At 47.9% G+C, this 26,964-nt stretch overlaps 5 protein-coding genes across 5 annotated transcripts; 4 read left to right on the top strand and 1 right to left on the bottom strand.

The window, feature by feature from the left end:
• Positions 1-1,803: 1,803 nt before the first annotated feature.
• On the top strand, positions 1,804-13,332 carry LOC128297986 (acyl-CoA Delta-9 desaturase). Its single transcript, XM_053033707.1, has 5 exons — positions 1,804-1,873; positions 7,860-8,070; positions 8,156-8,315; positions 11,610-12,132; positions 12,203-13,332. Exons 2-5 carry the CDS (start codon positions 7,909-7,911, stop codon positions 12,588-12,590), a joined length of 1,233 nt encoding a protein of 410 aa, XP_052889667.1. The 5' UTR covers positions 1,804-1,873; positions 7,860-7,908; the 3' UTR covers positions 12,591-13,332.
• A 115-nt stretch (positions 13,333-13,447) lies between these two features.
• LOC128298600 (uncharacterized) lies at positions 13,448-14,230 on the bottom strand. Its single transcript, XM_053034370.1, has one exon. The coding sequence runs from the start codon at positions 14,228-14,230 to the stop codon at positions 13,448-13,450; it is 783 nt and encodes a 260-aa protein (XP_052890330.1).
• Positions 14,231-18,152: 3,922 nt separating this feature from the next.
• Positions 18,153-19,323, top strand: LOC128298717 (protein apnoia). Its single transcript, XM_053034489.1, has 3 exons — positions 18,153-18,273; positions 18,982-19,115; positions 19,192-19,323. Exons 1-3 carry the CDS (start codon positions 18,153-18,155, stop codon positions 19,321-19,323), a joined length of 387 nt encoding a protein of 128 aa, XP_052890449.1.
• Positions 19,324-20,787: 1,464 nt separating this feature from the next.
• Positions 20,788-21,945, top strand: LOC128299339 (uncharacterized). Its single transcript, XM_053035266.1, has 2 exons — positions 20,788-21,574; positions 21,638-21,945. The coding sequence occupies exons 1-2, from the start codon at positions 20,788-20,790 to the stop codon at positions 21,943-21,945; spliced, it is 1,095 nt and encodes a 364-aa protein (XP_052891226.1).
• A 2,345-nt stretch (positions 21,946-24,290) lies between these two features.
• Positions 24,291-25,537, top strand: LOC128297684 (uncharacterized). Its single transcript, XM_053033371.1, has 2 exons — positions 24,291-24,708; positions 24,869-25,537. The coding sequence occupies exons 1-2, from the start codon at positions 24,675-24,677 to the stop codon at positions 25,111-25,113; spliced, it is 279 nt and encodes a 92-aa protein (XP_052889331.1). The 5' UTR covers positions 24,291-24,674; the 3' UTR covers positions 25,114-25,537.
• Positions 25,538-26,964: the final 1,427 nt, after the last annotated feature.

The following is a 26,964-nucleotide window of genomic DNA, read 5'->3' as shown; positions in this document are numbered from 1 at the left end:
TCTGTCCTATCTAATTTACGCGTGGTGTAATCTGGAATTGAGTATTTATGGTTTGATTAATCTGATCGTTCTTGGACTACCATAACTTTTTAAGGCACGAAAACATTTCAGCTTGTGCGTTGGGATTTAACCGTGCGTTGACCTCTTGGCCACTGGACACTCAGATGATACGGTGATTATCTGCACATTTTATGCAGTTTGGAGGCTTGTATCAATTTGCCACTCCATGGCCGAACTGTTGGCAATTTTGACACTGCATTGTACTGTTGTTCTCTTTGCGTTGAATTGTTGTTTACAATCTCCTGATCATCTATTGTGTTTAAGAGATCGAATGGGTTCTGATGTTTCGATCGCTTATTTGATATCGGTGTACAGCTTCCATCGACTGCGGTTTGATCAGCGGTAAGAGGCAGCGTTGCGCTCCTGGTGACTTCTGGCAGGTGACTCACTTGTACCGCGTTCCTGTCACAGAACCGAAGCTAGCTCCGCCAATCCTACTAATTAGTGCAACTGAAATCAGTTACTAATACGAGTTTCCTCTATTGATACGTATCTCAACTAATTTTTGATTGAGATGTAATTTGATCATGCCCAAATCCTTGAAGGCATTTAATAACATTTTTTCTGTATTTGTTTTTTTTGCTTTTCAATCTCTGTATTTTATATTTTTTGTGTTTTTTGTAAATAACAAAATATTGTACGAAATAGTTCGTCGTTATTTGTTTATTAATATATTATTGATCTACATCCGTGATAAGGTGACCTTTCACTGTTTGAGGAAGACATTTTTTCAAAAGAATGGGAATTGTATACTATATTAAGTTACTTTTAGTCCTAAGTAATACGGCCTGGCCGCTTTTCTTGATTGAAAAAAAAAAAATTATTGATCTACGTCCAGGCATTAATACAGCCGTAAATATGTTCAAAATCCATTCCATCCAAATCCATGATAAGAGTCTTGACAAGATCAAGTACTGTTTCAAACTATTCGCACTAACGCATAGAAGATGATAACTCATTTGAGCGATCGCCGATCATTTCCTCTTTTGAACGTTTGTTTCCAAAACATGGAACAGAATTTTTGGCGTTTTATTTGACCTCAGGCGGTTTCGGTTCTGTTCCGTTCCAGTGTGTCACCTGCCTCTTGCTCACCATACGTTTGATACGGCCCATTATGGGCGACAGAAAGCGATGGGTACTGGGATAGTACTTGTTTCGTTGCTACTTGATTTGCTCTTGAGAAACACGTCTGCACGCCTTCGAGTGTGGCATGCAATTGCTTTGCTTTGTGGCATCACTTCCGTTGCGTGAAAATGTGTCCCCAACGTGCGTCAGGGGTGTTGGGGTGGGGGTGGGGCTATTGTGGCCAAACTGTTTGACAATGTTTCCGGCTAATTTTTGCATCCACGTTCTTCCCGTGCATTTGTATAGGAAGAAGCGCCAACATGCGGGACCGCGCTTGTCCCAGGGCAGCGAGTGCGAAACCCACCAAAACAAGCGTGAGCAAACCACTTAATTAGGTTGGAGAGACAGTGAGAGAGAGAGAAAGAGAGAAGAAAGCCCAAACAGAGAGCTACCGATGAGCAACTGGTGTCGACGGGCGACAGAAGTGCGTTAAACGATGGCATTATGCGGGACCGAGGAAAAATCTGTTCACCCCCTCCAACCGTCGGGCGAACCGACGGCCGGGGTAGGGCCCGAGGTAGCTGTGATGCGAGGGTGAACTGCAAGCCCTGCAGGTTAAAGGGAAAAGTTTTATAAAAGACCGGCGCAACCACCGTGCGTCGTTTACTTCGCTGACTGATCGCAAACCGAGCGGACCGATCGTACCGTAACGATCATCATCCATTCGACCCAACTACGTGTGCTAAAGGTAATGGATTTTTTTTTCATCCGTGTTCTGTTCTGTGCTGTTTTGGTGTTGTCGCCAGCCATAGCGTGCCGTTCAGTGATAGTGCAGTGATACGCGTGGTGGTGAAAGTTCGATGCAACATAATTCGAACCGGCTAACATTCTGGGACAGTGCGGACAAACAATTCTGATGTGCTCGAGGGTGAAGGGGATAAGGAGTGGGAGCAAGGGGTCGTGTGGAACAAGTTTCCGATTTGGTTGTTCGGTTCGAATGTTTAACGTGTGTACAGCGAGCTGGTGCTAAAGCTTTATTCCTGGGGCGCTCCTTCCTCCACATGCCAAATATCATTTTCCGCAACTGCTTCGTCCAGCGGTCAAGCGATAATAAGTTCAAATCGAACTTACAGTTTCGGTTGTGCATGTTTGGTACCGTGCGTCCCCGGGTTGGGTCCCCGGCCACATCGGACGGACGGAACACTTTTGTTCTATATGGTCAGCAATTTTTGGACGCCGTTGTTTTACGTAGCTCTCCAAGGTGTTTGTTAACTCGCGTGTGTTTGTATTTGGTTTTATGTTTATATATCGCTTTTCCTGTGCCGTTTTGGTTTCGGTATTAAGCGCATGGTTCATTGCACAGCTCGGCATAAAGTACTGCGCGGGCAATGTAATGCGCACATTTGATTGGAGCGTTAATACCGAGTCCACCCTGAGCACTGTTATCTGCTCGCCGAGCTTCACGGGCTCAGACAGGTGCTGCCAAACACATTTTGGAAAGGAAAATTCTAACCTTGTCTCAATGTCAATGTTTCTTGATCGGCCAAATCCTTCGTTTAGCACCTAACCTAAGATGGCTTATTTCACCATCAGCTGCAAATGGTCCTATTGGTCATAGGACTCTCGCAGTCCCAATGTCCCCTGTTGACTTCTGCTGGAAAGCCGTTGGTTTATAGCATGTCGTCGCTTGCTTGGGGTTTCGTATAAGGGGCCTTATATTACAACCGAAGTGACCCAGCGTTCGGTAACACACAAACTGCGTCGACCGAACATCACGTCCTTTACGCCCGATCACGTCCGTTGGATGTAAAATGTTTACCGTGCACCAACCCCGAATGTTACGGCGCTACAGTTAGTGTGTAAGGTTTTGTTTTGTTTCGGCAATAGAGGCACATTTTTAAACTGCAGAAGTAAAACAAACAGCACCAGAAATTGCTTGAACGTACACGCAAATTAGCGTGGTGTGAGCCTTCAACAAGTATGTCTTGCGGATTGCGCAGAAAAAGAGCTCGTTATGGGGCAGTTTCATCTCAAGGCACAAGATCAAACAAGAAGCACTTGCACTGCACTGTTCAGCACGTGTGCGGCTAAAGATGGACGAAATTTTAATCATGTCCTACGTGTTCGTAGAAGAAAAAGCCCGATAAGACAAGGTCTACCAGTGCATCTGCCACCGTCTGCAAGGGGTCACCAAAGCACTGCATATCCTTCGAAGCTGGCGTAAGAACACCGGTGAAGGAGGACCAATAAAGGAAACCTGTTTTCTCATCCCAGTGTAACCGTGGTGTGTCCTTGTGGATTGGGTGGAGTCTGAACCCTTTTTTCCTAACCATGGCCCTGGCAACGGTGGAAGGCGAATCCGATTGCAGACAGCCTGGGGTTAACCTGTTGCTGGTGCGTGTCAGTGTGTCAAGTAAAACAGCGTCTTTCGGCGTACCGGCGGGGTCTGGGGAGACCATCGCAGACCTGTCCTGTTTTCGCTGACCTTTCTGGTCTCGCACCCTTTAACATCACCATCGATCGTTCTCTCTGCTGGTAGTTCAAAGCTTCACTGTTCTAGTAAGCGCTTTTATTTCATCCCTGCGCTTAAAGCGCCACAAAAACGGTGGCTTTATGTCTTCCAAAATTAGCATCTCGACCTTGGCCAGCCTGTGTGTTTGTGTGTTGAGCGTGAAAATAAATCTTTGATGCACAGAGCAAAGGCAATGGTTGCTCTGCTCAGTGGTAACATTTTATGCCATATGTGACCGAGTGGGCGAAAAAAAACGACTAACACTGAGCCTATTTATTGCTCGGTGTGTCACGTTAAGTCTGCTTGCTGTTATGACCTTACGGAGAGGAAAGTTTCATGACGGTGGTTAGACCCAAAAAAAGGACCCATTCATAGGAGTGAGTCAGTCAATGCGCAGTGCCGATTAGACGTGTATCCACATCAAGCGCAAGAACTAAACACAATACCATCCATAGAAATTGTTTTACGTTCGGGTTAAAGTTTTATCATCCACCACATGCTCCGAACTGCTGCGGTGTTGAGTGTACCCCCCAAACCCAACGCCAACGTACGAACCTTTGGCATTGCTGACCCCACCTTTGCAAATCGTGGCTAATCGCAAAACCGCAAAATTTCCCCCTAGCTTTTTTTTTTTTGGGAACACCACGCGAGAAAGGTAACCTTGATGCGGCAGTCGCAATGAAACTTTAAGTGCCAAAGTGCGACAATTCCTCATGGGTAGTGGCTATGCCACACTAATTAACCACCATCCACCGTCGTTTGACCCCTTTGGCACACTGGTCCGGTCTGGTCCGAATGTCTAGCGCGAAAGTACACCATTTTTGTACGCTTTTCGTGTACGACGAACATTATACAGCGAACATTTGTCGCTTCATCCCAATAGATGAGTTTCCGACAGTAGTTCCGACAAGCTCGGCTCCAAACAAGAATATTAGAGTGTTGTTTAAAAATAAAACGGAATTCTTTGCCCTCGCCGGTAGTTTGTCGTGCGATGGGTAGAACCGTGTCTGCAGTCACGTATGTAATAATGCACTAGTTCTGTCCGGATTTTGGGTGACGCTGCCGCTTCCTTCTCTGATTCATTCCATTCCACCGTTTACGTCCCGCACGTTGTCCACCATGCTGCTATTTGCCCGCCGGCCAAATTACCGTACCCATACCTCGCCCAAATCTTGCCGGTGCAGGTTTTCCTTCAAAGCTCGTTTACTACACAGCAGTTGTCCTCCGCTTCCACAGCGAGCTGTCGAAAAACGTGGCCATCACCACCTACTGGTTTGCTACGGATGGGAGTTCCCGCACGGTCGGAAACCGGGAACACTACCAGCACCAGCTAGAATGGGCGAAAGTCCGTCAAAGCTGTAGCCAGGAAGTGGCAGGAATTGTTAAAGTTTTGGGAAGGGGTGAAAGTAAAGCGCACGTAACGACAGCATACCGACACGACACGCTGCTAATCGGCCAATAGATTCGCCTTAATGCTCACGTGCCCCGTTTTGCGGATTAGGGTTCGCAATGCAAAAAGGTTCTAGTGCAAGGCTATCAAGCAAAAAGGCACGAAGAAGAAAAAACCTAACCGGTCAATTGATGCATACAAACACACACTGCTGGCCTATGGCCGATGGTAGGGCAGGTAACTGCGGCAGAACGTTCGCTTCCCGGTGGGCTTCTAATTGGAATCACCAACCAACGCAATGATCGCACACCGACGCGTCGAAGAAGTAGCGAATAGCGAGCTGATGGTCAAGATCAAGTGTGCCGTAATGGCAATGAGTGTGACCCACGGCGAATGTGTGTACAGGTGGTGCTTAAAGGGTTGGGTGACGATTTGTAATGCAGTGGGGAAGGGGGAATTGGGTAATAACGTAACTTACGGCACGTCATCCGTGTGCATCCGTGTGCCCAATTGGGCTTTTATCACCTTCGCTTCCCGCTTTTGCCTTGCCAGTAGACGGTGGTTCGGAACAACCTTCAGCAGGCTGTGATTTACGAGCACACGATCAAGGTCGCTTTGCTGCATGATCCAACCTTCCTGCAGCACCGAAAACACCAAACCTAAAATATAATAATAACGCCACGCGGGTCGGTCATATAAAACACATTTCGCCGCTGTTAGAGTCGAACTAATAAATATAAAAGCTCAATTGCATCCGATTCACCGGTGTGGCATTGCTGCCGATACGTTGTTGGGCATGGTTTTTTTTTTCGTTGTTGTTGTTACCACCACGGTTATGATCCGCACTGGGTCGGGTTTTATTTCGCAACAAGCTCCATTACTGACCGACGAGGATTGGATCACGTGTGTAAACGCTTATGCGTGTGTTGTCCCCTTTCGAATCGAGCCGCGTTTAATCTAAGCGAGCTTCAATGCAAGAGACAGTAGATGAAGAACTTAGAGGAATTGCAAAAAAAACGTGCTCACCGTGACATTGCGGCAGCAGTACATTAGTAGCAGCGCTTGGGGGTTCGGAAAATGCGAGGGTTCGTCGTTTGTGTGGAAGTTTTTCGTTACCATCGCGCAACCTCGTGATCTTTGCTATCGGGAATGCTGCCATCTGAGAAATGCAACTCTGTGTCGCACTGAGTTGGAGTTGTTTCAATTGGCGACATTGACTTGAATATTTTTTAGATGTGATGTCTTGTTTAGTGTTGGGTAAATCTGATTCGGATGCATGAATCTGTAGGAATGTTTGAACCAAATGCATCGGATCGGAATTTCTATTTGAAATATTCTTTGAGCCTCTGAGATTAATGAACTATCAAAAATTCTTGACCTCAAAGAAACTTGTCCCCACCGCCACCCCCATTGCTCTGATGCGCCACCGCTCTGAAGATACATGAATCTTTTGAGAGTTGATTCTTGATGTGAGTAACTCCTTAGCAATACAGTGGTAAAACATAGATTGGGGAATAGATTTCCACCTATTTCACCATATTACCAGGCACAGACAATGACCAGGCTTGCTTACATTCCCTTCATTAGAAATTCCCTTAACGAAGTAGCGAATTACCCGTATACGCACTAGAGTCGTTAACATTGTTTTCGTCAATTTCGGTTCCAATTCGATCGTAAAAATGCTTAAAATAAATCTTTCCCACTTTCTGCGTATGGTAACGATCGTATGGAACGAAGGGCAGGGTGCTGGGCGGGTGAAAAATTCCAACAGGAAACCCATAACGCTTAACGAAACGGCCGCTGTGCTTGGCTTCGGCAGAAGCTTCGCATATTGCGTTCCTAATTAGCTCGCCCAAGAATACCAAATGATTGATACGCGCCGCGTGTAATGGTGGATGACTAAGTTGCAAATCCCTTTTTCTTAAGTTGGCAGTAAGTACGGAACAAAGCCCGAGCTGGACAAGCGAGACAAACAAGCAAACAACTTGCGCAACCCATCTCCCCCCGTTTGCGCGATTTGCAGGCAATGCGTAGACCGTTGCGGTTTGACCGTTTCCTCATTCCTGCTGCCCAAAAAGTAGAGCCGAATGTCAGAAATCGTCACTCACGTTGACCGATGATGAACCGAAAAGGGACGTGATTATAATGGATAACTTGCTTCGGGTGCTTAATAAGCGATACTGGTGGTTCTGGTGCGATCGGCACAAAAGCGCACACAAAAATGGCATCTGGTGCGTGCAACTGTACGTAGCCAAAACGCCAAAGCCAAAATAAAAATAAAACGGTCCAAACAAAGTGCGTGAGAAATTAATTTTGGGGAGTGAAAACACCAAAAATTAAAAGAAATATTCGTACGATTACGGATGCACTCTCACTTATCGCTCATGCTGCGGTGGAAGTTTCACGTTCGTTGTCCATCTGCTGATACCGAAATCGTTAAATACCACCGGGTTGTAAAGTGCATCGTATCATACGCACCGATCGTTGACAGTACCAGAGAAACAAGAGCATAACCGGTTCAGAGGTTAACGCCGTGTGCTAGGCAACTTTCTCCAATTTTCGGGAATACGCCCTGCCCCGGGATGCGTCTGTTAAAATGTGTCTGCATATTTCTGCCCCTTGCCAATTGCCGGGTCAGTTCCATCCGGTTGTTGGTTGGTTCTTTTTTGTTGTTGTTTTGAGTGGATGCACTGTGACATCATGCTTGAAGTGCTGCATGATCGTAAAAATTATTGGATGCGAATTTCTCCTCCCTAAGCGAAACGACTTTAACCCGTAATTAACTGACCACGGCGATGCGAATCCCGTGTATCTTCCTTTATTCCACTTTAGGCACGTGAATCTCTCGCATATATAACGAACATACACCGCAACGGCAACAATGGCACCGAACGTGCTCGGCAACACGATACTACTGGCGGAGGCCTGTATCGAGCAGGAGGATCGAAATAACAACAATGCACCGGTTGGCACACAGCAGTACAAGAACAAATCCTTCCTGAACGTACCACCGAAACCGACACCAGTTACAGAAGATATAAAGGTAGGAGGATACGCTAATGGTTGTTGCTGATACACGCTTCTGTGTCGCCCGACTTACCGAATTTTCTGACGTAACGATTCCACAGCCAAAGGATGTCGCGAAGGTGCAGGGTACGAGTACGGGACGCCACTATCATCATGTGTACGTGTGGCGAAACATTATCGCTTTCATCTATCTGCATCTTGGCTTTCTGTACGGCAGTTATCTGTTGGTAACATCGGCCAAGTGGAGCACATTTTTCTTGGGTGAGTATTGGGCAAAGGGTATTCCGATATTCCTGAAACAATTTGCTCCAGTGAGATTACCAGCCTATCTAGATCGGGGGTGGATAAGGATCGTAAAAATGATAAGGCATTCAGTTGTTGATTCTAGCTGAATAGTGTTAATGAGGGAGTTTAGAGTTTAAGTCATAGAGCTGAAGGTAATTCTGATTAATAATCAGACTTTTGTGGAATATCGATGTGAAATCTTCCCACCTTTCCTAGTCTTTAATGTCTTACACACTTCTAAAGTTATATATTAAATTCATTGCTGCTTTTACTTATATCTCCAAACTTTCTACCTCAAATCCAACTTAAAAGTTCATTTCTCAAATTAAATTCTCTGGAGTCTTTCTGGCTCTAACAGATGAACCCAAAAGTAGCAGTCCTATTCTGTTAGCCAAAAGGATGGTCTAATGACAATTTCACAAGCCGTTCTGGTAGGTTTGGATGAATTTAGAATCACGACCTCCGAACTCAAGGCTCATCATGCCCATGGATCTGCCCCAGACAGCTTAACCACAGCTAAGCTTTCAACCTATAAATTACCAACGACCTTGCCGACCATTTTGTAAATTCATGACTCACTTGGACCAGTCAAAATAGCTTGCATTTCCGCCAGATAGATTATGCATAACGTTTGAAGCTTAAAATTGCAGCTTGATAACAGTCGAGGCAAAATTTTTGCAGCTGCCAATTTGTCGTAAAACGAGCCGTGATTTATTATCTACCGACGCAAACCGTTTTTTTTGTATGGCTAGCGGTAGCGTTAGCTTGATAACCCCGTAATGAGTCGGGCAAATTGTATCGTGCAGAATTTACGACCACTTCCTGACCCGCTCTGGTGGCACGCAACGGCAACGGCGGAAAGGGTCGGGATTCCAAAAAACAAAAAGTTTATAAATATCTATTTATGCATAACTTTATGCCCGTGTTGAACCACATTGAGAATTGAGCGCGTTTCATCGGTTCCATTAGTCGACACGCGGTCCCGAATGGAGGATGGCCGGATGATTTATTCTACCAACGTTCAGGCGTGGGGATGGCGATCGACGATCGAGAGTACGGGGCGAATCTCGAAGACAATGTCCAGCGACGTGACGGAAATATGCGATCGATGCGGTCGACCTTAGTGCCGGTGGTGTCGATCAAGTTGCTCCGCAACCGAATAAGGTGGTTGTCGTTTCGCTCCCCACCATCAGCCACACGCGTTCATCCCGTCAGCCCGAAACATTGGTCATTGTTCGTATAATTCAATCAAAAAATCCCTCGCCAAGCGACTCGCACTCACACTCACCGTGCAATGATGGCCGTTACGACAGCAGCGTTACATACCGCCACCGGGTGACGTTCGCATATTACAATCGTGCTGCCCTGATCCATCAGGGAAACCGGAAATGCACCCGGGAATGGAAACACATTCCGCTCGGTGCGCGTGTAAAAGGGAAAATCGGGCACCGAAAGAGAAAGTTTCGACAATGGAAACCCGGACCCGGGCCGGAAGATTGACCGAACGGTGACCGGTGTGGGTCGGCACCCTTCGGGGTTCATAAGCAATCATCTGTCCGGGCAGCAGAGATAAAAGCGCCCGAATGACGAATTGATTTTTGCGCGCGCGAAAGTGCAAACAAAGTTTCGCGCTGATGGTGTCGACTTCAGGCGGCTCTCGAGTGCATTTGCTTTTACACGGGTGTTGATGCAGCCACGGGTGTCCGGGAACAAAAGCGAAGCAAAACACTGGCCGGGTCATCTAACGTCCGCAATCCATCCACAACCTGCACCGACATCATGCCTGATTGGGCTCGGCGGGTGTTTTTGTTACAATTCAGGGAAAGTGATGGGTGGAAAATGTGACCCCCACAGCACAAAGTTGTGACAAAATGGTGATCATTAATACGATTATGTCGTGATGAAAAATTTTGCATCATAAATTATAGCTAGACGCAAGAAGCAGCGCACGAAGCATGCAGTATCTTTAGGTCAGTATCGATTTTCACGATCGTTCCCACCGGGATCCGGGCTTGCGCATGCAAAGCACGCAACCCGTTTTCGCGATGAACGTCATTCGATGGTTTTGTAACCTCCCTCCCTTCCAGCCCGGGAACGTATTGGCTTGTTGTTCCAGAACTCCGGTCCGAGGTGATCCATTGGTTTGGGTCTACAGAACGCATGCTAATGATGCTCGGTCTGCAGGAGTCCGAGCGAAAGTACGAATCGTCTCTCGAATGGCGGAAATGTATTCCAACGTTCGTTTGCCCGCGTGCGTCACAAGGCGCATGATGAGCAGAGTTCATTTGCCCCGGGTCCGATGCAAAAATTGCCCCAAACTCTCAGCTCAGCTTCAGGCACTTATCGGCACGATTGCATTCCGCCCGCGCGTGCAGGAAGTCTGGACATTAAAGCGATCGCACACGTGAATCATCACCTGGCACGTCAATGCCAAATTCCCGCCCACAGGTGTCATCTAGGGGTGCTCAATGTCAAAGGGAAAATGATTCGCTGTTTTATCTCTCTCTCTCTCTCTCTCTCTCGTCACCATTTAATTACGTTGAATAGGAAAAATCACCCGGGAATGGGGCAAAAACACCAACCAAACCCCAACACCAATTATTGACGCAGAAGAAATGAGCACCTCATGCTACCACGGCTCATTAGCGGCCCCGTATTAGCGTGATGGGATGGGCAGATGTAAATGCGCCAAACGGCTTTTGTTCCATTTTTTTTTCGTCCAAAATTTCGACCAATATGATCGTGATTAATAGGTACACGCTGTACGCGGCTTCCTTTACCCACCGTTTACCCCACGTCACGACGCGTAAAAGTGGTTAAATCGGGCACCCGCCGCAATTTGGTGTGGTGCGGGGGGGGGGGGGGGGGCACAACAACAATTGCAGAAAATGTGTCCGATCATGGCGCGCAAAACGCACGCAAATACGGCACATCATGGCGCTAGATTGGACCCGATCATCGTCGATAATACGCTATCGATCTTGCCGTCCGCGATGATATTCGGTCGCCATTTTTTTGTTTGATCCTTTGGGCACCATCACCCGTCACAGTGGAAGAGAGGTGCCAATCAGTCGGGAGTAAAAACTCAGTGTTCCAGTGTGTTTTTGTGGTGCGAGAGAAAAAAAAACCCCGAACGAGTGTAACCATTATGCCCCCTGATCGATTGCTACTTACATTATTTAATTATGTTTTCTTTTGTTCTCTTTCTCGTTGCGCGGTGTAAAAAAAAAATATTCTACCCCTACCCGGACATGTGCGACGCACGGACAGCACTCAGCTTGGGCTCGTGTGGCGCCCTTGGCATTACGGCCGGAGCGCACCGGCTCTGGTCGCACCGGGCGTACAAGGCGAAGTGGCCGCTCCGGCTGTTCCTGATGCTAGCGCAAACGCTAGCCTTCCAGAACAGCGTGTACGAGTGGGTGCGGGATCACCGTGTCCATCACAAGTTCACCGATACCGATGCGGACCCGCACAATGCGACCCGCGGCTTCTTCTTCTCGCACATCGGCTGGCTGATGGTGAAGAAGCACCCGGACGTGAAGGGGCGCGGCCGGGCGGTGGATATGGCCGACCTGGAGCAGGACGGGATCGTGATGTTCCAGAAGCGCTACTACGCGGTCCTGATGCCACTGTTCTGCTTCGTCCTGCCGACCTTTCTCGCCTACTACTACCTGGACGAAACGTTCTCGAACGCCTGGTACGTGGTCGCCATCTTCCGGTACGTGCTATCGCTCAACGCAACCTGGCTGGTGAACAGTGCGGCCCACATCTGGGGCACGAAACCGTACGACCGGTAAGTGAACGGGTGGAACAAATTCGCTCCGTGACAGCGGCGTAATGCTCGTTTGTTCTTCTCGTTGCAGCAACATCTCGCCGACCAACAATACGTTCGTGGCGGTTGCAGCCTACGGCGAGGGTTGGCACAACTACCACCATGTGTTCCCGTGGGATTACAAAACGTCCGAGCTCGGTACGTACAGCACCAACTTCACGACCGCCGCGATTGACCTGTTCGCCCGGATCGGGTGGGCGTACGATCTGAAGTCGGTGTCGGACGACCTGATACGGAAGCGCGTGCTGCGGACCGGCGACGGGACGCACCAGTACAGCGAGCAGGAACTGCACGCCCGCATGGTGGACTACATCAACCAGCTCGACCATGAGTCGGAGCAGGCGGTGTGGGGCTGGGACGACAAGGATATGAACGAGGAGGATCGCCAGGATGCCACCGTTAGGAATAAGGTCGACTAGTTGTCACCGGTCAGCCAGGGTACCGATAGGAGTCTGGATAGGAATGGTTTTGCACCACAGCGCAGCACACACGCTCGATGAGCGGTAACGGTGGCCAGCGTGCAGTTGGCCTACCAATGGGGAACAAAGCACTGGGGCAGTGTTACGTTATGTTTAAACTATATTTGTTTTTAAAAGTTTCTGTCCTTCCGTATTCCTCTCACACACACACACAAACACACTCACTGTTTTCTTTGCTGAGCGATATATATATGTATGTATGTAGGTAAAAAAAAAGAACCTTAGTGTGCGTTCGTAACGTGGCCAGAAACGCTAAAAACCGCTTCGATTTGAGCTTATGAGTTTGGTTTGTTTTTAGAATCTCACCACCACCCCCTCCACGGGTGGGTAACCCGTGGCCCTAGGAGGGTTGCACCGCCCGATGGTGGTGCGAGAGCTTTTATCTTGCAGAATGCGGCAGGGTGAAAAATAAGGCAAATCGAAACGTGCGAAACAACAACCAATGACCAATTTGCGACAAAAACAAGTGAATGATAATGGGACAGAAGAATGTCCTTTAGAGGAGTGGTAAGCATGGGAGCCTTAGACGAGAGTTCCATAGAGAGATCGCACCAGGAAACGAACCAGGAAAAAGAAAGGGAGCAAAAAAGAAAAAAGCAATAGTGTCGCGTTTATTTATTTGTCTATCGCTATCATAGTATTTAGAGCTTAAGGTTGGAATTAAATAAAAGACCACAAACTACTACGATGCGTGCGCACTTCTATACCGGGACCGGGTACTACATTGTAGTGTGGAAATAATTCTTTTTGGTTTCGAGGTTTTTTTTGCACAAAATTCCCATCCTTGGGGGCGCCTCCTAATTGTAGCCGGCGTTGAAGTAAACCGTTTGCTTACTCTCCTGCTCAGCGGCATGCTGCTTCGCCAGGTACATGATGGCCGCGGCCAGGGCCGCATGGTTCACAATGCTCGAGAAGATGGTCGCAAACTTCAGGACGGGCAGTACCATTGGCAGGATGCCGGCCAGCAGCATCGAGGGCAGCAGCACCAGCGGCACGCTCAGCTGCAGCACCGTGCGGATGCCCTTCTTTTCCTTGCCCCGGCCCGCGATCTCCGGCTCGACCGCCGTAATGCCCTTGCGGACGGAAAACTCGAGCTGGTTCGTGGCGCTGGGCGTCAGGCGCACGGCGACACCGGGCACCAGCTGCAGATCGATGATGCGCTCGTTGAACAGCAACCGCAAGCCACGTGCCAGCCGCTCGTTTACGTCGCTCCCGTTCAGCGCCAGCAGCTGATCGCTGAACAGTTTATTGTCCGCGCTCCGGTAACTGGGCAACAGTACCGCCTGCACGTCGTGCGTAATGTTGCCGGTGTTGGCGAAGCGGTACGACCGTGCCTCCATGTTCTGCACCAGGTACAGCTTGCCACAGTCCACGAGCGAAACGTGCTCGAGACAGTTCAGCAATCGCAACGGTATCGTTTTTATGTACGCACCGCTGCTCGATCTGCTCGAAACGTCCGGCCGGGTTGCGCCGGTTAAGCTGCTCGAATAGCGGCTGTGGAAGTGTTTGCGCGTATCGCACCGAATTGGCGGCGCCAACGCGGTAACTACCAGCAACAGAACGGTGCACAATCTTGCCATGCTTGCGGATACGGTGCTTAAGGCCCAATTCACCACTTACAGTCACTTGCTATAAAAACTTGCTATAATACGCAAACTATCGCGTTCAAACTCGTGCTGTTGAGCGCCCGTGAAAAAGCCGCCAAATACACTCACTGCAGGGCCGGAGATCTGCACTGATCTTGACTCGTTCGGAGCTGAGCAATAACTGAGCGCTGGCGGCATCTACCTGGGCAAGGCCTTGTTCTCGGGCAGCAGCGCACAAGACGCACCGACGCAAAAGAAAGTGGAAAAACAACTCCACCGCGTAGTACCGCAATTTTTCCCGCACCACCACCACCCCACGTCCACCCTCCCTTAGGAAACTGCTCCTCACCTAAACTCCAACAAAGTGCTCCCGTTTGAGGCTGATCAGGTGGTGAAATCGATAGACTTGGAGGTCCTCGCAAGCGTTGGCTTGCGTCTTAGAATATGGATCACTTTCCATTGCCCGGCTCACTGGCCACTCCATCTCCGGGAAGCGAGTTTTGTGCGTCCTGCTTCCGGTGCGCGAATCTGGGTCCCGGCAGTCGGTCACCGTTTCACCCGTTGTGCGAAGTGCGTTCCATTTCCTGCAACTATGCCTCCCCGAAACAGTACCCAGGGATGGGGTCGAACCCAACCGGGGAACGGGTTTCATCGTAAAGTTGGCACAGAGCACTGCTGAAAATCATCAGTTACAGTTAATGCTTCTCTGAGTGGTTTGAGGTGGGCTTTCTTTAGTTGGCCTTTAGTTTCCACGGGTATGAGAGCAAAGCCTTGCATTCCCGGATTTATCGACAGCTGAGATGCGCGTTATAAGTGGACGAGTACCGATCATGCTAGAATGGTGGAATCAAACGATCGCCGGTGCTTGTGATGACGAGGGCTACTACGGGGAGGGACGGGTAAACTATGCGTCTGCCAGGTGACGCCTTTACGCTCTTGCCCATGTTCAGCGATCGGCAGCTCGGAAGGGGGAGGAAAAAGTGACAGCGGTTAATCGGAAGAAAGATTAAACCTCGGATCACCCAGCTGGATGGGAAGATGCTGCGGGCACGACAGGCGGACCCATTTATTAACGGTAAGTAAACTGGTGCGAAGAAGCTATTTACTTTCTTCGCACATCGTCACCACTGTTAGACGAAACCGATGAGTGGAAATGCATGTTCGGCTCGAGTACTTATCGCGATCGGAATCGCATCGAGTGAGCAGCTGGGCTGTTGCTCTTTAAGGAGACTTGTAGAGCAGGTTTTCGATACGGACACTTAAATTGACTAAATGTTGCGTCGGAAGATGGAACCATTTGTTAGGTACTGGCTTTATTGTGGTTTCCTCGTTTCATTGTATTAGATAGACAAGCAGCGCCAAAAATGGTACTGTTCAACAACAGGTGTTCCGCACAACACCAAGCGGAAAATGTTTGAAATTTAAGAATAAGGTTGCAGATCACATACAAGATTGTGTGCTCTTTTTTCGTTTTTGACTTAAATGAACTTGAACACACATTAAGAACTCAATTGTTAGACAAGGAAGAAAGAAGAAGAAACAATCTGATATTCTGCTTCAGTTTTGACACTACATCCTCGATAGATAAGCATCGATAGGCTTGTAATTTCCGAAATTCTTCAACTTATCCACAGCTGGATAGTCAATCCTTGGAATTTGATTCCGAATGTGGAATATGAAGACTTGCCTTACTATCAATACAAAGTTTCCAAGATTAAGTGGCAAAGTTTGAGAAATATTTAAATTCTGGAATCCTTTTCATATCTTGGAACTTTTATAAGATGATATCGCTTCTGCTTAGATCTCTTGTATTATTTTTTGTAGTCATATCTGCAGTGTGCCGAAACATGTACCAGAAGGGTGTCACGAAAACTCGTCCCGTCGAAAGCTTATACTCATTGGAGTGGAAGTTATTCCAGAAGAATTTTTGGCCCCGTGTGTGTGGCAGGAAGGAATTAAGGAGCCGACACAATTTCGAGCTGTACGACAAACTTACTGTCATATAGAGGATTAGACTCGTCAGGCTACGGTGTGCTGGTTACATCATGAAAATGACACCGGACGACCCAATTCGTAAAGTCCTTTTAGGTCGTCCAGATGGACAGAGGAGGCGTGGCAGGCCCAAATTTAGTTGAAGTGATGGCGTTGATGCGTCCACCAGAAAGGGCGGGTTTTAACGACTATGTGAGAGGTCTAGAGGACTTCTGGAGCAGTTCAAGGCCGCGTGAATTCACCAATCTGTACTTCAACGTAAGACTACGTTGGGTTTTGCTGAAAATTTATTCACGTATATAGGAATTATAAATACGAAAAAGAAACGTATGTCACCGAAAAATGTTTCACAATACAGAATTTATGCATACTGTTAGATCTATAATCATACTAACCGCGATCGCGATATATAGAAGTGCAGCACATCACATTTTCAACACCGGGTACTGCTTGTATTTGTTTGTGCCAGCTACAGCTAGAAAGTAGTAAATTTCTAATTACCACTAATAGGTCGATTGCCATTGCTTTCCTTCCAACGACAAGACTGATCGGCGGCTAACGTGCAATCGAGCACAACCGAACCCATCTACTTCGCCAAACAATTGACCCGTGCAGCCACTCATTAACCTGCATCAGATCAACCGTGTACAATACGCACAAAATCAAATGTCTCCGGTGCTAGGGTAATGAACAGATGCTTACGTCCCCTTCATCGGTACGCTTATCCCGCTATCAAAAACGGCAACCGTTGGACGATGTTTGAAAAGTGAAACTATAGCGCAGAACGCACACAGTCGGAGGGGTTCAGTGGAGCCCTTCTCCCAGGAAGATGTCTTCGGTGCCCTTGAAGTCGTCGTCCGTGAAATCGACGCCAGAGCGCAAGGGCAGAGAAAATGCATCCAATAATTGCCCGGTCCGGTACGGTTGCACTACAATTAACCGCTTAGCCAAGTGGCAATGCGGATGCGGTCCACAATCCGGATTGCAATGCCGTGCCGTGATCCATATATTGTCCAAAGCCCGCTGACTCTGGCCTCTGGTCGGTCGCATGACTGGTTTTCGCACCATTTACCACCTGTCCGGTCGAATCTGTGGCGGGATCTGTGCTATCTGCGCTTCTTGCGCCACGCTGTGCCATTTTCTTTTTGCTATCAAACACTGTCCAACACAGCTGTCCCGCTGCTCACATTGTAGCGCCCGTACGTGCGTTCTTATCATGCGCGAGGTCCGCAATGGGGGCCCGTTTGTTGCTGATAAGCTGATTTGCATCCGGTCGGCCGGAAGGGATTCCCTTTTACGGCCCCGCTCGAGGAAAGTGATCGAAAGCGAGAGTTTTCCCGGGTGCAGCGAGAGTTCGATTATGGGTAGCGGGTGAAATCGATACACGAAACGGTTCGACGCGCACTGGTATGCGTGCGAGTGCGCCAACGACACATATCGTCCTCCCGAAATGGGGAGAACTTATCGGTGGGTCACCAAACCGAAACAAAAATTGGCCCCAAACGTACGAACGACCACGGGGCGCAAACCGGACACGGCCAGGCAGGAAGCAAACGCCATAAACCGTGATGATGTTTGGTGGTGTCTTGGTCGGCAAGGGAAATCGAACCGTCATGCATACAATGGGCCGCGCGTCGTGCAGTTGTCATCACATTTTTTCGGTTTTTGGGGTCCGGAATTTCGCCCTCAACCGTTATGCAAAATAAAGCGAGACAAAACGCTTCGCACCCACACCGTGCGAACGCATCGGCAATTATTTAAATACCGATCTAACCGATTTTCGACGGCACAGTCCGTTCAGTGTCGTTCGCACAATCGCTTAACCAAATTGACAACGCTCCCGCGGTCGTCGGACACTAGCCGTTTTCAGCAAAGTTTCAAGAAGTTTTGCACCCCGCAACAACAAGCACCAATTCTAGACAAAATGGCCAGCTTCGATCGTGCGCTCGTTTTCGGTGCGTTGGTACTGTGTGCAGTGTTCTCGCTGGCTTGTGCGGCCGATGCAACCACCGATGCGGGCAGCAGTTTCGATGCCGATGTGATGGGTTAGTGTACCTGCTCGAATCGAGCAGTTAGCTTGTTTAGTGATTGATCTGAAGCAAATGAAACGGGCGCAATCTTTGTGCAGTGGGCCTGAGCCCAGAAATGGGTCAACGGGCATCGGCTGGCAGTGGATTCTCCCGATCGGATCCAGTCGGTGCGCACTGGAATGGAACGAATTTATCACTTCATTGTGCACAAGTGCGGTTGCAGATGTGACGCGACTGGGAAGTAGAATTACTCACAGCTATTACAGCTGATCTCGTTTTGTTTGCACGACTTGGGCTTCCTCGCATGAGTTGCTGTTAGCGGAACTTCCGATGCTCCGATGTGGTGACGTGTAAATTCGATGTGGGGACATTCTAACGGGGGCCTGTTGGGGACAATAAAATCCAGTGTTGGACAAAGCTGATTCCGATTCATGAATCCTCTAACATTCATGAACCTTTAAAGATCCATGAATTCTTCAAGGAGTTTGTAGGTCTCCTCCCCAACAGTCGACGGTTGCTGAACGACCATTTCGCAATAGGACCCTTGATCTAAAGGGCTCCTCTCAGGGTTCCTCTGAGAATTCATGAATCTCGTTGAAGAGTCGATTCCTGATTAGAATCGTAGAACTCCTAGCTAAAGATTCATACGAATAACTCTTCTCAAAAGATGCATTATGCACAACACTAACGCCATTGCTCTGCTCGACATCCATCTTTCACCAGAGGGACGCACGTTTGGTCATCACTTCCTAAAGCGCATCAGCTTCGCCATGATTCCGGCAGCGTTCGTCGTCGGTGTCATCACCACCCTGCTGTCCGCCCTGACCGTTGTCTCGATGAAGGGTTTGGGTGTCGGTGTAAGTACACGAAAAAAGAAGCCGGTGATGCATTGGACTTCATTCTGATTCTGTTCTTTACTCATTCTGTTTGTAGGTAATTCTTCTGGTACTTACCATCTCGCAAGTTATTGCCAGAAGCTTCCCGACCCCGCTACCACCGCCGGTCCCGGTGGCCTACAGTGCGCCCGCACCCGCACCCATACCGCTCGTATATAAGGACTGGTGAATCTAGGTGGTAAAGCTTAAGCGTAACTATTTATTTTATTTATTTCTGCATACGTGCGTCAAGCGAACTTTCACGATCACGGGCCACCAAATGTGGGCCAGCTAATGCACGATCGCGCGTAGCATCGACCCGATCACGATTAAGCGCCCTCTTTTCACCTTTTACACGGCTCCCCTTCCCCCCCAATATCGCTGCGTACCGACAACCGTTTGTGACAATAAATTTCTCCCAAAATTAAAAATTCTAGTCTCGCTTCTTATTATTAATCTTACCCACCCGGGAGTTCCAGGCCCGGTGCCAATGTGTGGTCGCACCTTCATTTAATTGTTTCGCATGGCCAATGTCACGATTACTGCATAGTGATGTGTGTGTGTGTGTTTTTAGATATGAAATGCGTTACACTACCACTGCCGAAGGGAACTAGGATCGCCAGAAAAGGGAACCTGATCTAGATCTGGAACGCACGAGACCTAATTCAAGCTGCTCGTCTAAGGGCAAACGAATGTGTCACTCGTGTGCTGTGTGCTGGTGTGGTGTTATTTTGCACATTGCATTCGCGAAGCATCTTCCGTTTTTATTCGTTTTTTTTTCTCACCTTTCGTAAGAATGGGGCAACGCACTTTTCGGGTGCACCGGTTTCACCCCGAACTGGGGGTTGGAAAATAAGGTACACGTGCGGATTTGGATTTCACTTTCATTTCACAAATTAACGCACACGGGATGGCGGGCAAACGGGTGAATTATCATAAAATGATAACAAACGCTCTAATCAACAGGGGAGGGCTTGAGAAGCAAATTGCAAGCTGTCGCAAAAACTCCCTAACCGCCCCCCCCCCCCCCCCCCCCCCCCCTGAGAGAGATGGCGTATGGGAGCGGCAGGGGGGGTTGTGGTATTTGTGGGGGAAGCAATAGTTATGGTTTGCCTGAGCAAGTTTTGCCCGAACGGGGCCCGTTGCGTGTGACAGTTTGCTCCACAAAGCAGACGGCGAGAGAAGCAGGTGGGTGGGACCGAGCTCGGGCAGTGGTTTTCCCCCCTCGTACGCCAGTCGGAAAAACTGGCTGCCGAGTGGAGTGTACAGCACGATGAAACCGGGAACGGTTGGGACGGAAATGTTGGAACTCGCACACGATCGTACGCGTTGAAGCGCGCGGCCTCCCACCGGGCGCGCAAAGGAGATAGACGAACCCGTCCGGAAAAGAGATGAGAAAATGGGTAGCAAAGATTTTCAATAAAATATAATCCTCCACCGAGCAACGGTTTTCGCCATTCCAGCGAGTGAAGTTCAGCAGTCGAGATCGGGACGGAGAATCTCGCTTCACCGGCGTGCCGAGTTCCGAGCGCCGCCGTTCGTTGTGTTCTGTGCAGTTGGCTTTAGTTTAGTTTTCTTTTTGGTATTTAAGAACAAGCAAGAACTTTCGTGTACGTATTTTTTTTGTGTCACGTGTGTCACTAGTTTCAACAACATGGTTTTGGGCACGAGACGGAAATTAGGCTGGTGCGAACTGACTTTCATGCTCGGCATGTTAGTTGCCTGCCCGTTGCTCACCCGCGCCGAGATGCGTAAATCGTGGCAGACCAAAAGTGTCGACGCGCAGGCACAGATGCTTAAAGCTGCCCGCCTGGAAGATCCACCACATGCGAAACCGCCGGAACCGAGCGATGGAACCGACACGCGCTCGGCAGCGGAGGTGTCGAATAATGGGGCCGTTACCGAACTGGTCGCCGCTGGTGTCAAAGCTGGCGACGAGCTTAAGGCTAAGCCTGCGGCTGTCTTCAGCAGCCGTGTGCGCAATAAATACGGAACCACTGGCGGAACGGCGACTGCGACGGACAAAGCAGTGGAGGTTGGTGTGACACCACAGCAGGATGGTGTGCGTGCCGTACCGCTGGGATATGCGGATAGTCCCGAGGAAATACAAGTAGACGATGCCACAGTACAGGACGACGATGACGACGATGATGATGATGAGGACGACGATGAAGATGATGTGCTCGGTTGGAATGGGACCAAAGGCGACAAAGATCGGCAGTACGATCTGATCGAGAACATTCTGGAGGAGGTCGAAGGACGCATTGCGGGGGAAAAGCGCGACGAAGCGGAAGAGGTGGTGCGATCCAGGACGAAAAAGCCCACCGACCGGGCGAAGGAGTACACGTTCCCGCCGGTACTGAACATGACCATCGATGAACCGAACAACATCGTGAAGGTTAAGCTAAATCAGGACATCGTGCGTGACATGTTAAACACTGGTAAGTGCAGAATTCCAAAGGAGGTTGGTTGCAGATAATAGGTTGTTTTCTACTCACCCACAGGGCGTGAAGCGGGCGGTGGTATCGGTGGCAAGAAGATGCTGCGTTATGTGTTGCCCCTGTTCATTCTACCGTTCCTGATCCAGTCCGCCGTCATACCGTTCATGCTGACCGCGGTGAAGCTGTTCCTGCTCAAATCGCTGATGGCGGGCAAGCTGGCCATCTTTTTGCTGCTGCTAGGTGCGTTCAAAAACTTTACCAAAAAGGATCGCGACGTGTACGTCAAGGATCTGCCCGACCGGCGATACGAACCGTCGAGCGAAGGGTTCGCCTATCTGGCCGAGGGACGGCCCAGCGGTTGGGTCAACTAGGGTAGTACGTCTGCATCGTCTGCACGCGACGATCGCTTATTTATGCAAACTATAGAAAGAACAAAAATGTTAGATGAACAATGTAACAAAGATGGTAGGTTTAATGCAAAGCATGGCTCTAAGCCAGTACAAACAATAAACAAACAGATATCTCAATTCAATCCGAACCATGGTGGGTGGGTAGGGTATCGGTCGGCCCCCCGAAGTGGAGGTTGATTTTAGGTTTCGTTTCCGGGTTAAGTGGCCGTGGCCGCAAAACGGGTGGAACACGGTTTGAGAACGTATCCCACAGGGGTAAGATACCGATTCGAGGCAGATGTAGCGCAATTGAACCCCCTTCCTCAATTATCGTGCCTCATTTCGAACACCGGGCTGGGCTGGGTGTTTTATGATTACAAAATCTTCTAGCGTGCGCTCCCCCCCCAAGGGTGGATTTGGTGGGGTAATTTTGTTTACCTCTTTTAAGGTGGGCAATTGCGTTTGGAATTTAGGTGATTCCGTAAACCGCTTCCAGTACGTAAGCACGTTCGTAGTGAGCTTTAGCGCGGAGTTTCATTGGGTGGTCCTTGGACCTGACATACCGATGTTGGAAAGAAGTCGTCAATGATTATGCTATGTTTATGTAGCCAAGCATGGAAAATGTAGCGGAAATCACCCGAATTGTTCACATCTTATGGATCGTAAATATTTGTTCTCCTTGAGGTTTGATGGTGTTTCTGTCTATTTAACCGGCGTAGAAGCACTGAAATCTGTAAAAGTTGTTCGCTACCCCAAAAGTCTGAAAGTAAAACATGTTTCGAAAATCTTAAGCTTATAGTTTGATAAATTACGCATAAACAATTGTTAAGATGCGACTTCGTATTCTTGGTCTTAAGACTAACAAAACAACTGCTTTTCGGAGGCTCTCGTGGTGGTAAGGATCGACGTGATCTGGAGGATATAGAACGTTCTATTAGCATGATAACTATCATCCCATGGCAACGAAAATTGGAGACCTCAAACTTCTGAGATCCTGGAGGCTTTTCCAAAGCACGAAATGTAGCTATGTATCTGAGCTGTTTGGCGGAGCAGATTTCTTGTCGATGGTGAAGGCCGGAACAATAAGATGACTCAGCAGAGTAGAGCAGCAGAAACAGAGCCCAATATCGGACTTTCTTGGACACGAAGTGGTGACCTGACCATTTCAGAACAACCTGCTCAATTATGAATGGGCAAAGATAACGAAGGTTCTTGAAGATCTGGGTTGTTTGGCTGACATCGTGCTTCTATTTTAATGATCTCTTAGATCTAATAATTTGCTATTGGATACGCAACATCAGTAGTTAGGAAAATTCGACCACAATTGGCTCTATTCATACAAAGTTCATGATGTGGAACATCTTATTGATCCTGTACTCGTACTCTAGAAGCTGCAACACCCTCCTTATTAGACGCAGTTTGAAGTATATGAAGATTCCCTGATATGCACAGGTAGTTGATCTGTCTGGGGCTTTAGATATCAACGACAGATCATCGTACCCTTACCAAATAAAAGTTTTCTCGACACGCGCAGCTCCACTTCGTGAGAACATCTGAGATAAGATGCCCTTGCCCGCTTCGGAGAGTAGGATACATCTCCTAACTAAAATGTCTTATCTCCACTATTCTAAATGGCCGCTTTGAATAAAAGAAAACAATCGGATGAATGATATGAGCACTTACGGAAATCTTCAGAAACAGTTACAATTTAGTCATTATTTGTTGAATGAAACGATGTGGCAAGTGTTGATATGAGCAATAGATATTTAGTTATCTTGGTCAATGCCATAAAAAATGCAATTTTGCAGCTACTAGCTCACATTTTCCTACTAGCGGGTTTTGCACAAGAGTCCGATAGGTCATCAAAAGGAAGATATTGTTTAGAGCAACAAATCAAAGGGAATAATAATCTCACAATACATTCGGAAGAAAAAATCACGAACGGAAAAAATATGTTGATCCACTAACTACCCTCGGTACTATTTTTAATTATCTTCTTCGCACATGTTTATCAATGCATGTAGCTTTGAACGACGATAGTAGCAAACCCGGGGTTGGTTGATTATTGGGCTGTTTGTCTAAGCGGCGGCAAGACACTTGAGCGCGCTTATCTTTACGCCGGAACCAATTTCTTCTATCAATCTCAACGCCATCAGTCGAAGTATCTGGCTTGTTGTACGAACCGTATGACTCATACAAGACATAAGTGCACTTTGGAGAAGCGGGTCAAGGCATTCTGTACACCCTATATATCTAACAGCATTGCATTGCGAAGCGCGACTGATGCATGACGGACGCGTGGTAGTAATTTAGGCGACAGGTTAAGCAACGCTTATCTGCCTAAATTCTAATCGCACTCCTCTAAACTATAGTACCGGGTGTGTTAGAAATGTGGGAAACATTACATTACAGTTAACCTGCACTACATCGTACCGGATCGATCAGTGAAATCGCTCCTATCTTACCTCACGCAGATAGGGATGTCTTATCAGTTTGTATAACGCGCGTGATAGCACGCCGTACACCTGTAGGTTCGGGGCTAGCGCTAGTGCAACTGTAGTCGTAAGTGTAACCTCTGCCGGGAAACATAAGGAATCATCACGCTGCTCGAGAGCTGTGCGGAGATAGTGCGGAATAGGACGGACTGTAGCCAGAACCGTGTTACCCAATATTATACACGAAAACAGCTAAATCACTTCAAATCGTTCATCATGGGATGCAGTGAAATCATGCGCAATCTCGGGGGTAAGTTGAAACGATTTCTTGTCAGTTACGTGGATAAGCTCACCCGCTGGGCGTGGAAGTTTTTTTTTTGCTACCCAATCTGCCACTGTGATAACATGTTCTTTTTTTTTTGTTTCTCGCCATTGCCTCAACCATACTCCATCGTTCCGTATCGTTCCAGAGCTCATAATGAACAATAAATTGGTCACCTTCCTGAGTGTGGCCCTGTTTGCATTCGTGATCACTGTTATAGCATTAGCGGTGTCCAACAATAACAATGCTGACGATTTAGAGCAATGCCGGGCAGATGTGGCAAGGCTCATGCTATTAACGTCGACTGCGGCACCGACAGTAACTCCGGAAACAACTTTAACACCTGTCACCGAGACGACCACCACCACTATTGCACCCCCTGTTGGTCCATGAAGACAATCCTTACTGTAATGTATTGGCCATTGTATAATATGTGGTGCTTCCTGTGCCAAAGCTACCAGTGTGCTAATTTTAACACTCGTATTCCTTGCCCATCGTTGTATACTTCAAGTGATTAAGGCAACGTTAGAAAAAGTAACATCAGTAGGGTTATTTGCTCATACACACACAACTTCTGGCCATCACACAGATGGCCATTTTTTTAAATGGAGCGATAACGAAGTCTAAGTTTTGTGAGTCACTAGTGGCAGCCGGGAATGGGACTAGTGATTCGTTATCGTAAACATGTGCAATAGTTCTTTTAAACAAGTGTGCAGGATAACGGCAACGTGTAATGTAAGGTGAGCTACAAGAGTAGTTTCGATTAACTGTACAGCACACCACTATCAATAAACGGCAGTAAAGTGCATCATATAGAACCGAATGAAACGGGTGTGTGTGTGTGTTTTAAGTAGGTATTTTTGAACAGTAAATATTAGCTCAACTCATTGCAGTTCAGAACTGTTTCCGCTGCCTCACTGCCGTGCGATACAGGACCATTTGGTTCACGTCTACACGGGCTTTTTGTTGCTGGTTGTTTCACAGAAACTTTAAGCGGGGCTGCTACATTCGTCTCATTCAAAGCCCTTTAAACCTTTGGCCAATATGGATCAACATGTTTTTGTTCATCAGAAAACATACGGCAGCAACAATTTTATTCAGGATTTTGTTCGTGATCAACAAAATAAAACGTGCCCACGTTGAGATCGTTCGACGGTAGTTACTTCACCCATCAACAGAGGGCGCTACACTGTCGATGAAGCACCCGTGAGCTTAATCGATGAAGCAAAGCCGTCAATTCCGCTAGATGTGTGGAAAAGTGAGCGCATTTCAATTCCATGTGCAATTCCCATCAAACAACTTTTTACGTTAACAAATGAAGAACATTCGTATTCTTCTGAAAACATTTACATTAAGTTTAGAACGTGTACAGCAAGCTGAAATGTGGGAAAGATGACCGCGCGATGGATTCATTTCGATTTCTGATCGCGGAGGGATTCGTAAAATTCCAGAAGTCATTATGCCGTACTTATTCGAATGGAATGTTTTCGCTTCTCGTATGAAGTTTTTGATGTACGAAGCTTCTCCCGACCAACATCCGAAATATTCTCTCGTCTTGTCGTAACGACCATCTACTAGGTCATGATGCCTGCCATTTCTGACTTACTAGACTTAATTTTACCACGTAGTCGGATAGTCAGTCCTTGCAACGGCGGATTGGTCCGGATGGGGTTTTGGATAGATCCGTCCTTCACCAGCCGCCTTTATCCTAACTATTAGCGTTCCTAAATTTAATGAATGAGATATTTGTAACAAACTAATGTAAACGTATAAACGAATTATCTACTCTCGCTCCGGCCAATATCAAAACGGTAAGTAATGTGTCGAAAACAATCCACTAAAAAGCACTGGCATTAAATACCCATCCGCCATCCGATGTGTATTATTTATGAAATTGTGTCATCCTGCAGAACTGGAATTATTTAGTTCAAATCGACACCGGTCAGGGAATACATTTTCAAACTCAGGAAGCAAACAAGCTGTCCGGGACCGGTTCTAAACCTCCCGGTAGACGCTATTCTTAGACCAATACACAAACAGAACAGCGCCGCATCATTGAAACGCCCGTCACCATTACCGAGCATCGAGCAGTAAACGAGAACTGCTAGCGGTAGATATAGAAGTTTGCAGCGACAATAACAACGGGCTTAATTGTGGTCGTCGCGGCTGCACGGGAACGAGCGATTAGGCAACACGCGCATTGTAGTGGACGGGCCCAGAAGATCAAGTGATAGTTACAGGTGG

This window comes from Anopheles moucheti, chromosome 2 (genome assembly GCF_943734755.1).
Source record: "Anopheles moucheti chromosome 2, idAnoMoucSN_F20_07, whole genome shotgun sequence".
NCBI lineage: Eukaryota > Metazoa > Arthropoda > Insecta > Diptera > Culicidae > Anopheles > Anopheles moucheti.
This window is presented reverse-complemented; position numbering and strand designations above follow the sequence as displayed.